The sequence below is a fragment of the Astatotilapia calliptera genome, chromosome 17 (assembly GCF_964374335.1).
Source record: "Astatotilapia calliptera chromosome 17, fAstCal68.1, whole genome shotgun sequence".
Classification (NCBI taxonomy): domain Eukaryota; kingdom Metazoa; phylum Chordata; class Actinopteri; order Cichliformes; family Cichlidae; genus Astatotilapia; species Astatotilapia calliptera.
The window spans coordinates 12,965,821-12,979,532 of record NC_137438.1 but is presented as its reverse complement, the minus strand read 5'-3'; the positions used below and the strand labels follow the sequence as shown (position 1 = coordinate 12,979,532).

Here is a 13,712-nt window from a genome sequence, read left to right as displayed (position 1 = left end):
TAGACTTCTAGATTTTTTTGCAACTCTTTGATCCTTTTTCAACCATTCATGGTTCTTATTATGCTTAGGATCATTGTCCTGTTAAATAACCTAATTTTGACCTAGCTTTAGCTATTGGACTAATGAACTCACGTTTGACTAGCATACTGTGGGATACACACGAGCAAAACAAACCAAAATCACAAGCCTTCTACCACCGTGCTGGTATGCTGTGTTGGTTTTCACCAAACATGGCAGCATGTATCACGACCAAACGTCTCCGTTTTGATCTTGTCTAACATTGTTTCAAAAGTCTTGTGGTTTGTTCAGATGCATCTCTGAAAACCTAAACCATGTGGTTATGTTCTTTTAAGGAGAAGAAGCTTTCTCCTGGCCACTTTTCCAAACATGCCATATAGGTTCAGTCTTTTTCCAATTTTTCTGTCAAGAACTTTAACATTGAACGTGTTAAATGAAGTCTGTAGTGTGAGACATGTGGCTCTTGGGTTTTTGCAGTTTCTCTAAGCACTGCAACATCTGATCTTGGGATGAATTTGCTGAGACCTCTTAATTCCTGTGGAGGCAGTAAGGGTGTTTTACAGGCCTGCATGATGTAGTACAGTCCTGTGGAAACTTTCTTTTTCACATGGCCACATTTGTCAAAACTCATCAACAGTCATAATAACATAAACTGGTAAACAGCACGGGGAGTATTTTGTTTGCGATCAAAATAATCTGAAATGCACAGTTTAAGCAAGATGAACAGAAAGATGAAGATTGCTGTTTACTGGATGTTCTCTCATGCCTCATAGTAGGCAGAGCAAGTGATAAGTAACTTCTTTGTGCAGCATGGTTCAGCAACAGCACAGGAGCATGTGCGTGCACGCGCTGTTGTTCTTTTTTTTCATACAAAATTGCTAGACCTGTTGCTAGAGGATTTCTTTTAGGCGAACTGAACTAGAAAGGTTGGTGTTATTTCAGGTAACTTTAGGGTGCATATATAAAACTACAACGCCGACAAGATGAGTATTTAAACTGCAATGAAATAAAAACACCCTCAAGAGCCTCCCTAGATAGAAAGTCTGGAGTTGGGCCCATTATCCCCCCCCCCAAAAAAAAAGATTTTAAAGGCTCTTTGGGGGCAACCTGGGGCTCACATATCCTTACCAGTCCTTTATAAGGGATAAAGAGCTGTATTTGTTTCAGTCATCATGCTGTGTGAATGTACTTGTAGGTGAAATAAGCCCCATGGGTTAGTGTGTATGTATGCATTCATGCATGGAGAGGTGGCTGGAGGATTGGTGAGGTTTCACTGCTTTTCCCCAGAGGGGGGCAAACTCCTGTTTACTGAGCTACTACTAAAGCTGCGGTTCACATTTCACCTGCAATGAACACAAGAGAGCGTGCACATACGCAATCACATGTACATCAGTGTGTGCACAGCCGCTGTGTGGGACAGTAGCTTCAGTCAAAGTCCCTTTCTCACTGTATTGCTCTGCACTTAGGCATGAGTAGGTGGGTGTTTTCAACAAGTAGGCGTAGAGGTTTCAGGAAGCTGCTGTTGCAGTCAGAAGGTCTTGGTGGTGAAATCGAATGCTCCTTCTCCTCTCCCTTATTAGCTCCCATTGTGGGTCTTTATTACTCTAGCTATGTCGTGTGTGTTTTGAGCAGGCAAAGACATTTATCAGCTCTCTGAATAACTGCTGTGCTCTGCGGGTGTTCATTTATGCACGGCTCTCTGGGTTTTTAAAGTTTCACTGAACATTGCGCAGTCTGACGTTGGGTTGAATTTGCTGGCACATCCGCTCGCAGGAATGCTCCAAACCAGCAAACCGTCAAAACATCTGCTTCTACAGAAGTGTTCGAACTTGCTGATCATCAGTTATTCAAGTTCATTTGATTAGAAGCATGCGATTGCTGCTTATCCTCTTAATTCCTGTGGAAATAGTAAAGGAGTACTTGGTACTTTCACGGGACTGCATGTAGACATGTGAAAACATTCTTTGCCAAATCATCATAGGTCAACACCACCAGAAATAAACCTCTTGTCCTGTCACTGTGTGCCATTCTGATGCATAAGACAACATTTAGACTTTTGGGTATGTGTGCTGAAATGAATTACTGAATCCTACATGTACTTAAACATCAATTCTTTATGCTCTTAAAAAGTGAAGTGTTGTGGATACAGAAAAATGTCGTGTGCACCGTTTCATATTTCCACATGATTGATGGCAAATCACAGCTGAGAGACTTCACTCGCAGACTGCTGGGCTACTTGTGGTTCTTAGGATATTTAAAATTAGAATGGGAGACAGAGCCTTTGGGCCCCTCTTCCACTGAACAATGTCTCTACATTAAGATTAGACCTAAATCTTTCCTTTTTGATAAAGCTTAAGGTCAGGTTTCCCTAATAGGCCTAGGCTGCCGTGGGCTTTGATGAGTGTTTCTTCACTCTTCACTTTGTGTTTAATCATTAGTTATCATCTCTGGGTCTCTTCCACAGCATGTCTTTCTTCCATCTTCCTCCCTTCACCTCCAACAAGTTGCAGTAGATGGCCGCCCCTCCGTGAGCCTGATTCTGTTGGAGGTTTCTTCCTCTTAAAAGAGAGTTTTTCCTTCCCACTGTTGCCAAGTGCTTGCTCATAGGGGGTCATCTGTATGTTGGAGTGTTCTTTGTTTTTTCTGCATTGTTGTAGGGTCTTTCAGTCAGTATAACGTGCCTTAAGGTGACGGTTTTATGTGATTTGGTGCTATTTAAATTAAATTGAATTGAATCATTTATCATGGTTATGCTGTATTAGTCAGAAGTTTGAAGAAGAGTGGCTGCTGAATATGTCACTGTTATATCTGCTGTTTCTTTATCCAGCACCCATGCATTTAAATGCAAAGTTGTTTTTTTTCCACTTTCTTCCATGCTCAGAGCCAGACATCCACGTTTACATCAAGCCTACGGTCTTGACAAAACAGATGATGACGAGGTACTGAGTCACTCCGGATAACTAAAAGTTCAAAATGTTGATGTAAATGTCTGTCTTACTGTACGAACACTCCTAGCCTGCCCTCACTGTCACCTTCCAGGCCAAAAACATGTGATGGATGGCCTGCTGCTCTCATCAATCATCTTTGATTGGCCCTGATCTGCTTTGTGATTGGTTAATTAGCCTCATCTGTAACCATTATTGCACGGAGAGGCAGCTGCAGCAGAAAAAAAACGGATAAGAAAAATAAACGAGGTGAAAAATGACACCCTCGAGGCTGTCCTGCCACCCTGCTGCCTTCACACAATGCCAGGAATCAGAGAGCTACTGCCATACAGGTGCAACCACACACATTTAGGACGGCGATGAAATGCCTTCCAACGACGGGAGTTTCACAAGTAATTATATTTTGAAAATAAATACTCAAAGAAGACAAGAGCGGGAAAGCGGGGTGTGCCATCGGGTCAACCACATCTCATCTGGCAACAGTTTGTAGGCCGAGACATACAGCAGGGAGAAGAGGAAAGCCAGCTCAAGGCAGGAGAAAAATAGGAGCTGCTTATTAGATGTCGGAGGGAAATATCTAGTAACTGGGTGGTAGCTGCTCACCAAGAGGGAGCAAGAGTTTGGTGGAGTTGTGACAGTACAAAGATGAAATAATAAAAGGTTAAGAGGTAGGAAGGACATAAAGAATAAAACACAAGAGGGAGAGGAAATGGACAAAAAGACAGCGAGAAACTAAAGCAGGATGGAGCCCGAGGGGGAGAAAAGGCCAAAACCACTAGGCTGACTCCTGCTCCCACTCCCTCCCCATCAGCCTGCTTCTCCACACAGGAAATGGCTCTCTGCAGCCAGAAGGGGAGGGTGACAGAGGGGGTGAGGAGGTGGTAGGGGCTCCAAACAGCTGTACCCACCATGAGCCTACTCAGGATGTCGGCATAGGGTGAGAGGAGAGGGGGAGAGTAGGGAGGAGGGCAGTCCTGGCGAAAGGTGGCTGACTATTACATCTTTATCTTCTCAGATAGCGCAGTGACTGATTGCTGTGGGTTTGCTTTTCACTCGGGCAGGCTCAGAGTCAGAAATTTGTTCTGCATCGCCAAATCGCAGAGAACCGCAATCAAAAAAAAAAAAAGAGAGAAAGAAAAAGAGGAAAAAAAGGCCAGCCAAATGTTTCAAACACAGTCACAAAAGTGAAAAAGTCCAAAGCTTAACCTCTTTCATGAAAATGAGATCAAGAGGATTTAAATTATTTTATCTGTCGATTTTATGCTGAAGCTTCTTAATACTTTAATGATAATAAAGGCCTCCAGTGAGGGTAGCTGGGAAGCTCTAGGCCTGTCTGTCTGCCTGCCTGGGATGGACACCCGATACCAGGCTGAGACGATGCCCAGCCAGCTGCACGCCTTCAGACGTCGTTAGAGCAGACACACAGCACACCCCTCCTGCCACCCGCAATCCATCCACAGCCAATTACAAGCAATTTCCCTGTCCTGGGTGGGGTGAAGAGAGGGAAAGAGAGTCCAGGAGGAAAAGCAGTTGTCAGCCTAAAGCAGACACACATGGTTCTGTTTACAGGTTGCCAGTTGTTTGGCTTTGCCATGGTAACATAGTGCTGATGCTGACTGGATGGATATTTCAAAGTAAAATCGAGGGAGGCAGACGGAGGGGGAGGCGGTGTGGTGACAGTCGCAGCGTTTGATGGTCTTCTGGGTGGGGTGAACTTTCAGCAGAAGGGATGGTTCGATTAATGCACAAACGTCCCACAAACATGCGTCTGTTTCACCTCTTCTTTCAAACCTCATCCCCCTCACCCTTTCCCTTCTTCGCCTCCACCTCAGTTCCCCTCAGCACCTCCAGCTTCTGTTTGGCTTCCCGAAATCCGCCTTTCCGAAACAGGAGAAGCAGAGCAAGGAGGTGCCTGATTCACCAGAGCTGGAATGTCGGCAGTTCCCACAGGAAACCTGGAGCGTCTCATGCCAGGGTGCCCTGGACAGGCAAGCGCACGCACACATAAACACGGCTGCACGTATTGGCATTAAGCACAGAAATGGTCAGTCAGACTAACATAACAAGATCAAGAAATGCGCTCAGTGAGACCTAACAGCCAGCATTTTTCTAGCGCAAGAATAAAAGTTAGCCTTGTTTCATATATTACATTATATTACATTATATTATATTATATTATATTATATTATATTATATTACATTATATTATATTATATATTTATTAACTGAGATCATGTAATAATATAGTATTATTATCTGGTACTGTACAAATCAGAGTATTAATGGGATCAGTCATACGTGAAAACTTTACATGTCAGCCGCAATCAAGGAATAAAAAACCTGCACTGCACTCTCGAAATTCACTCTAAATTGCCACAGAGTGGAAAACAGACTAATTTTAATGTCTAGGATCTTCAAACTCCAATAGCTAACACTGCTAATTCATCAAAAGTCTCAAGCCAGTCAGTCACAGATACTGTTTTCTCACATGAGAGCTGGAACACGCATGCTGGATCAGGTGACTCTGAACCCTCTCTTAGTAATGCTACAATGGTCCGAGGCTTGCTGGGGACTTCCCATGATGCAGTGAGTGTTTCTTCTTCAGGCACCTCTTGTTTGTTTTTTTTATACACCACTTTTAATTAAAAAATGAGTTATTATTAATCTGTGACGGAGCTGCCCTTCCTCCAGTCTGGTTCTTCTTGTTAAAAGGGAGTTTTTCCTTCCCACTGTCTCCAAGTGCTCACTCAAAGGGGTCGTTGGATAGTTGGGTGCACCATCCTTTATTTCATCCACTGTGAACCATGTGCATGACATCAGAATACAATCACAGTTTCTTTTTGAAAAACTAACAAGATATGCTTTCATTTTATCATTCGCAAACCAAGTCAGACTTCCTGTGACAGGAGCCAAAAATGACAATGTGCTTACGTTGGACATGACTGATGAGCAGTCTTCCCGTAACCACGCAGTGACTGATGATTTGCTGACGCCACCGAGGGCTCCCTGCCCCGCCTTAACAGCACGAACCACAGCCGCAACACTCTGCTCTGATGCCTTGACCCCCTCACTGCGCTCTCCTGTTAAACTGAGGTTCCCCGCTGTAACCTCCTCACCTCCACACCCATCTCAAAGAGCACCCCCCACTACCACCACCACCATCACCTCTTAATAATAACACAGCCTGCTGCAAGAGGTCTGCTGTCAGACATGGCAACCCGTCGAGTCTTTCATCTGAACATACACACACACGTTCTTCAACCTTAACCTATCACACACTTTCACACACGCAGGAATGTGTGCTTCCTCACACACACACACACACACACACACACACACACACACACACACACACACACACACACACACACACACACACACAAATCTATACCTATACCTATCTAGATACACACAATTTCAGCTCCGTCTCCTTCTCAACGTGGCGACCCCACTGTTCGTTACACCTCCCCACCCCTCCTTCTCTGCTTGCTGCTGGCACCGTTACATTAACACAAACACAGTATTTCTGTCATCGTCCCCAGGACGCGGCGTTCCCTTAATATCTCTCTTTCTTTTGCAGGCGTTCAGGGAATGGCAAACGAGGGCCTGAAGGGATCTGGGACATGGGTGAGTTGTGGGAAACCAGAGTGCATTCTGTGGCCTCACAGCATGCGGCACTCTCCCTCTCCTCCCGCTGCCCTTCTCTTTCTCTATCTCTGTTTCTCTTTTGGCAGACAATCACAGGAGGCTTCATGCAGATCGCATATTGGGGCCTCGAATGAGCTGGGAAAACATGCTCCGTTAATACTATGTGCACATCTGAACCCGGTTCAACTCCGAGGCAGAGATAGTATGCGTGTGATGGTGCGTGTATGTTTGTGTGTGTGTGTATATATTCCTCTAAGCTTGTGTGTGGTAATGGCGGTGTTTGTTTTACCTCCACGTAGTCGTTGGCATGGCCCCAGTCCCTCTTGGAGTCCAGGTTGCCCAGGCTGAAGAATTCCAGTTGGCCAAGGTGAATCTTTGCCACAGAACGGCTGATCTTACGCGTCACAAAGTTTGCACCTAAAACACACACGTTAATAATGCTTTGTTAGCATCTTTTGAATTCAATTATGCTCCGCGAAGGATATAAATGTAAGAGAGGTTCAGTTTGGCCCAGTGCACACAAAATACAAATAGAAAAGAAAGAAATACAAATAGAAAAAATATGGAGCAGATAAGTGAAGTCAGGGCCTCCTAAATGAAAATAGAATTTAGAGATCCTAGACAAACTTCTTCAAAACAGTCGACCCCACACACAGAAAAGCACACGCTGCAACAGCCTTCCAAACCTCCGCTTTTCTTCCAAACCCCTTATAGCCAAAACAAGAAAAAAAAAGAGAAAGTTAAAAAGTAACCCAGAGTCAAATCAGGTCTTTACCAACTCACATGACAGCCATTAGAGCCTCCAATGATTTTTCTCGCGAATTCACTTTTGGTGACAAATCTGGGCTGAAATCCAAGACAAATCGCACACACGCACACACAACAGGGAAGTTCCAGAGAAATTGACAACCAAACAGGACCACCCTGGCTCTGCTGGTTGCAGTGTCCAGTAAAGGAACACCACACTGACAGCTGATTCATATGCCAGATCACCTGGCGATGCTCCTCATCTGAGCTGACACACATGGCGATATGATCTGTGGCAAAACAAATGAGCTTCTAATGACTGTTTCTGTGCGGCTCGAATGGTTAGAAGCACTTTTGGGTGTTCTGGCGGGACACCGTGGGCCGGTGTCATGTTCTCTGCTCACGCTGTGGGGAAAAAGATGCTGCAGGGAGCCAGCCCTCCAACCCAAATACAGTATTATATCAATAGAAATCAACACTAAATATTAGGGTGTCATGTCTAATAATACCACCATCTTTGTTGAAGCAGCACATTAGCCCTTAAGGAGTTTCACTCTGGCTAGTCTTTCCTATCTAATGTTTAAAATGGAAGACATGTAGAATCTGTGAAAACAATTTCAAAGAAAAGCTTCAAACTTGCATCAAAGTGTTGGTTATTTTTAGCTCATTCAACATTTCTACTGTACATAAATCTCCCACAACCCTGGTGGACCCCTCGGAGCCCTCTTAAAAGCCCCTCCATGCTGTTTTTGAACTCATCATGCTTAAGATGAATGTTGCCTTTTAGGTCAGCGCCCGTCCCTGGCTGTAATAGCACAGCTCTGTCTCGACACTGTATCACTGTTCCCCTGACATGGAGCAGAGCCTCCATTTAGACGCAGGAAAATCCCATGAACCCAATCATGCGAACGCACAAAATTTGTAGTAATTATTTCATAGGAAAGAGACAGCCCTGGGCGGCCTGAGCAGAAACAGACCAGGGAAGGTTAGACACGCTTATTTAAGAAAATACAGCATACTTGTGTGCTGGTAGCAGGTCACATGGCCCCCTGTGTCAGTGCTGCTTAGCCGCCATGTTGAGCTGGAGTTTAATAAAGTGCAAATGAGGATTTGTACATTCACTCTGCTTCCTCTGGATCACACTACAAAACGGAGATCAACGCTAAAAGCCACCTATTGTTCTCAAGTCTATGAATCAAAATTATTGACACACAGATTTTGAAATAGCACGTGTCCACAGAGCATGCATAAACTGTCAGTGGAAACCCCCTTCGATGTCAGGCCTGTCCCGTCTTTGCATGATCATCTCTCCTGGCCTCAGGGGCTATTCTCAAAGCTGGCAGGTCATCTGTTCTGGCAGATACCGCCGCTCCCGCCAACTCTGTAATCATATTAACCAACAATTATTCATCTACCACTGACATATTCATGATTGTCAGCTTTGCTCTCATCTGTATTAGCCAGACAGGTTTTTATCCCATCACTGCCACGTGGATGTATTAACCACAAAGCCTATACACAATGTTGCTGTATGAGTTGCACTGTATGTTTTACACAACCCATACTCGTGGGCTTAGTTCGATTTTAGAGACAGGTGCTGCTGCTTTGATTTGGAACAGTTTCTCTCCCCTTATGTAGAAAAATGCTTTGGAAAACTGTTTAATTTTTGTCCTATTTTAGCTTTACTCAATGATAAAGCAACAGGGCTCTGACCCGTCGTCTAGCCATCACGATTTGGCCCTTGTAAAACTCACTCTAATCCTTATGCTCGCCCCTTTTGCCTCCACGTTCACTTATTCCTTCATGGCAACTAACAGATCAAATGCCTTGATTAAAGACAAGAAGGTCAATACAGAGGACAACTGATCACAAGCTATCGATAAAACTACAAAGAACAACAAGTATATATGTTGGACAAGTGAAGTCCACCATATAAAAAAAACACTGGTTCAGCTTTTGCTTTCAGCTGGACTAGACATGTCATCAGCCTTTAGCTCCAGTCATCTGTCAGAAGCTGCTAATGCTAACATGGTGCCACAAGCTAAACGGGGCCCTTCAAAACCAAACATCGCTTCTAAGAGAAACTTTGCCTTCTTCAAACGAGCTCTGGATCTGAACTAGAGGCAACAAGACTGTTGGATTAAAGGAAACTATCTAATAAGGCGATGAAGACACGGGTATGTAAAGAGTGGCAACACGCCTGCAAAAATAAATAAATAACAATGCAGGTATCATGGTTGGTCAAGGTGCTGAAAGATGATATGATAGATTTTCACAGATATGGACAGGACACAGCTTTCAAAAGATTGCAAGATATTTTTTTACATCAAGAATTTTCATTAGCTGAAGCCCTTTATATAGTGTATGTTAGGACCTGGCAATGTGCAAGGGAATGTACTGTAACAAGAGCCCAGACTGGTAACTGCAGTAAACTGGAAGGCAGGGGGTTGATTTGATCCAACATCCAAGGGAAACTCAAGTTTGCAGGTTAAACACAGGTTGTCAAAACTCTGCAGAGCCAAGCTGGCTCTTAAAAAGGTGGCAGAGATATACAGTATAGCACAGTACCCCAATCAGTAATAAAGTCTATTATTTCCCCCTGAGCACACCTGTAGTCTCCTTGTAAAGCTCACACCTCTGTTTGGAGTGGCTCTGCTCCCTGCCTTCTCTAATTGGTCCAGTGTGGAGCAGAGCATGGACCTAATGGACCGGCCTGCCTGGCCATGGACAAAGCCTGCTCTGTTACTAGCCCGGGTGTTAATGTGTTTCCTTTACTGGCAGCAGCACTGCAGGGCAGCCAGGAGGAGGGGTAGAGGCAAGCAAGGGGGGAACTGGGGGGGCTAACAGGAGGCTCTGAGCCCAAAGGGGGCAGTGGTGGCCGTTTAACCTTAGACCGGCGGAAAGTCTAATAAAACCACGGGCCGTGAAAACTGAGCAGACAGCAAAACCCGAGCCAGAAACTGACACTCGCGCTCTCTCTCAGCCTCAGTCTTACTTAAGCGCTTTTCTTTTTTTCCACTATTCTTTTTCATTTTTTGGCCAGAGAAGCAACAGGAAAAACGTAACACACAGGCTTCGCTGGCACAGCTGGGACCAAGTACGGGGAGGAAAAGGAGGAGGAGGCTGAGGAGAAATGTATGGAGATGTCTCCAATGCAGAGCCAGGCCACGTGGGCCCAGACAGGATAGGGCAGGAGCTGTCAGCTGGGGGCTTGGTTCTGGGGAACTCGGGGAGTGGACTGCGGGTTTGAGGAAATTTTAGCTCGACCTAGGTTACTCAACGGATTCTGTCGTTAGAATTGTGCTGCTAAAGAAAGGTGAATTGTGAAGTCTCATAGTGTGTGACGGTCCAGACCTTACACACCCAGACCTCAAAATGTCTGAGTCACACTCATTTATATTACTGTCTGAGAGCGTATTTATGTGCATTTACTGTTCGGAAATCAACCACAGTGTGATTTATTCAAATCTCTCCTCTGTAACATTTATTCTGAAGACACATTGTGTGGTTGTGGGAAGGCAAAAAATGGTACATTAGCTCTGGAAAAACTGAAAAGCTGAGTAAACTCAAGTCCTGAATTAGGCCAAACATTTATCAAGATGATATTTGCACAGGTAAAAAACACCTACTTCCTTCCTTCATTCCAAGTTTCCTCTTCCACCTTCAGACCTGGTGTATGTTTTCATCACCTTCTAAGTATATTCCAAGATTACTCACAGGATGTTATCGGGTTCTCTATTTTCTTAATGAAAACTGTGGAATGGCTTGGTACCCAGACTCTTAATGAACCACATTGTAAAAGAAGTACTGTTTATAGGTCATATTTCTCTAAAGGTGACCTATAATGATCATTTCCAGTTCTGCATTTGTAATTTTTGACTCTACTAGAGTAGCTCTGCATGAGTCACTGTCCAAAATAATCCTTATTCACCTCACTGGATTCACTGGATCTTAGTTCAGCTTTCGGGTTTATTCTAGTCTGAAAGATACAGTTTTAGCTCCCTTCCCCTCCCTTTAAGATTAGGGTTAAAAACCTTTCCTTTTTGATAAAGTTAGGGCTGGATCTTGTGACCCCGAACCCTCTCTAATAGCACTTTTCCACTAGTACCTACTAGGCTCGACTTAATGCAGCTCCACTGAACTCTGTTTTGGATGTTTTCAATTACAATCACCCTAATGTGTGTGGGTTCATTATATCAACATGGGCCAAAGTCGCACACAAAATATGTGGATAATGGAGGACGGCTAGCAGTTGGTATAACAGATGCTCAGTGAATGGCTTTTTGTCAGACTCCATTGTTAGTCAGTTCCCTTATTGCCAGGTTTCAACAATTGCGGTTTTGATTTTTCGTAAGGGAGATGCTCTCATGACTCATCAGTTGATGCCACATTGCTTGGAACTCCAGCCAAGTAGGTACTTAAATATGCCTTAAACCAGGTACTTTCACCTAATGGAAAGCCATAAAAACCAAGTCAAGTCGAGCTGAGCCGACAAGAGCAGGGACTAGTGAAAAAGAGCTATTAGTTACATTCTAATAGGCCTAGGCTTGCTGGTGGCTTCCCATGATGCACTGAGTGTTATTTCTTCAGCCACCTCTTTTCACTCTCTGTGTTTATAATCCACTCTGCATTTATTAAATGGTTATTATTAATCTCTGGCTCTCTTCTACAATGTGTCTTTTGTCCTGTCTCCTCCCCTCACCCACAACGGGTTGTGGCAGATGGCCAGACCTCCATGAGTCTGGTTCTGCTGGAGGTTTCTTCCTGTCAAAAGGGAGTTTTTCCTTCTCACTGTCGCCAAGTGCTTGTTCATAGGAAGTGATCTGATTGTTGGAAAAAAAACTGTCTGAAACGTAGTCTGGAGCCTGCACGCTTGGCTCAGAGTAATTAGTACACATGCTGAACTCACTTTTGTCATGTTTAATGAGAGTATCCACCACAGTAACAGTGTATAAAAGACAGAGATGATTAAAAAAAAAAAAATACTATTTCCCCCTCAAAAAGTTAAAGCACAAACTCATTCCAGCTTTTTCCCTAGGTGTTTGACAGGTGAGTCATTTCTGTCATGAGCCTGTCTGAACTGGCCACGTTTCGGAGGTAGAAAAAGAAAAAATAGCCGAAACCTAATTCGGATTGCCGCAGCGTTGTCATAGAAACTCTTCAGTTACCTCAACACAGGGTTTACACACCTGTTTTGGAATTCAACCAGAACTGCAAATCCCATAATCCCACTCCGTCTTTGAGAAATGGCCTTGGGGAGTCAAAGGATTTCTGGTAGATTTCAAGTGAAAAATGTAACCCTTAATATCTATCTCCACTCCCAGACATTTTCGGATTTAGATCAACTCACTAGCCGTATTTACTTCAAAACGAATGCCTACTCATTCCATACCCATCTTCTTTATCTCTGCTGAGTTATGAACAAAATACCTGACTTGCACGAGCACTGAGTGATTTCGCAGGAGGAATCTTCCCTGGGTCGGGGGGGTTGGCCAAATTCCACCCAGACCAAAGACCTGTCAGTGTCTGCCATCACTGTTATTGCACAATTCACATTCTGACTGATCTCTGGAGCCTCAGCCGAGGGAGAATATTTGCATTACATCCAAGACAGGTCATGAGCTCAGCTCCGCCAACATAGCGTCTATTCACACCTGACAGACTGCTGCCCTCGTTCTGGGCTGACAGGGAGGGTGCAGAGAAAAAGAAATGTGGTGCAAGAAGATTTGGGAATGGAGCTGGAGGATTGAGAAGTCAAAGACAACGAGCAAAAAAGGCACAATTTCTTTTTAAAACTGGGTGTAATGCAACTAAATGAATGGAGTGTGAAAAATCGTGTGGAGAAAGAAAAGGAGAAAGTGAGAGAGGAGTTTATGATACATGTTGTCCTTGAGTTTTAACACTAAGAGCACCACCTCCACACTGTTGAATCCAGGGTCTAAAATAAAGATGGCGGCATCCAGTAGTTTGACTAAATTAAAATAGTGCAGACTGACATCTTGAGGTTTGCTCGTCCTGCTGCAGGGCCTTGATGGGCCTTGGCAAAGGTTGGGAGAGCAGTGGCGGTGCCCTCGACTTGTGGTGCAATTATGCCACTCAAAGCAAGCACCTCAGTCAACAAGATTCTTGGCTACCATGGTGATCTGGGATAACAAATAGCAATTTGAGGGCGGCGATGGGGATGAGTGAAGGTAGAAACCTCCATGACCACGTGACACATCTGAAACCAACTGAGGCAATAGGGGAAGCACCTTTGTGGCTAAATAGCACAGGCCTGTAGGAGGTGTGAAGGCTAGAGACGAGTCTGTCATCAGTTTTGCTTCGAAGATTTAAACACTGATCCTCACCTGGCCA

General features: G+C 44.3%; 1 protein-coding gene across 1 annotated transcript in view; it reads right to left on the bottom strand.

The window, feature by feature from the left end:
* Nucleotides 1-13,712, bottom strand: part of gmds (GDP-mannose 4,6-dehydratase) — a 210,276-nt gene that overhangs the window by 113,719 nt on the left and 82,845 nt on the right. The window contains exon 7 of the mRNA XM_026147546.2: nucleotides 6,901-7,028. Coding sequence (XP_026003331.1) covers nucleotides 6,901-7,028 — 128 coding nt within the window. The remainder of the gene's footprint in view (nucleotides 1-6,900; nucleotides 7,029-13,712) is intronic.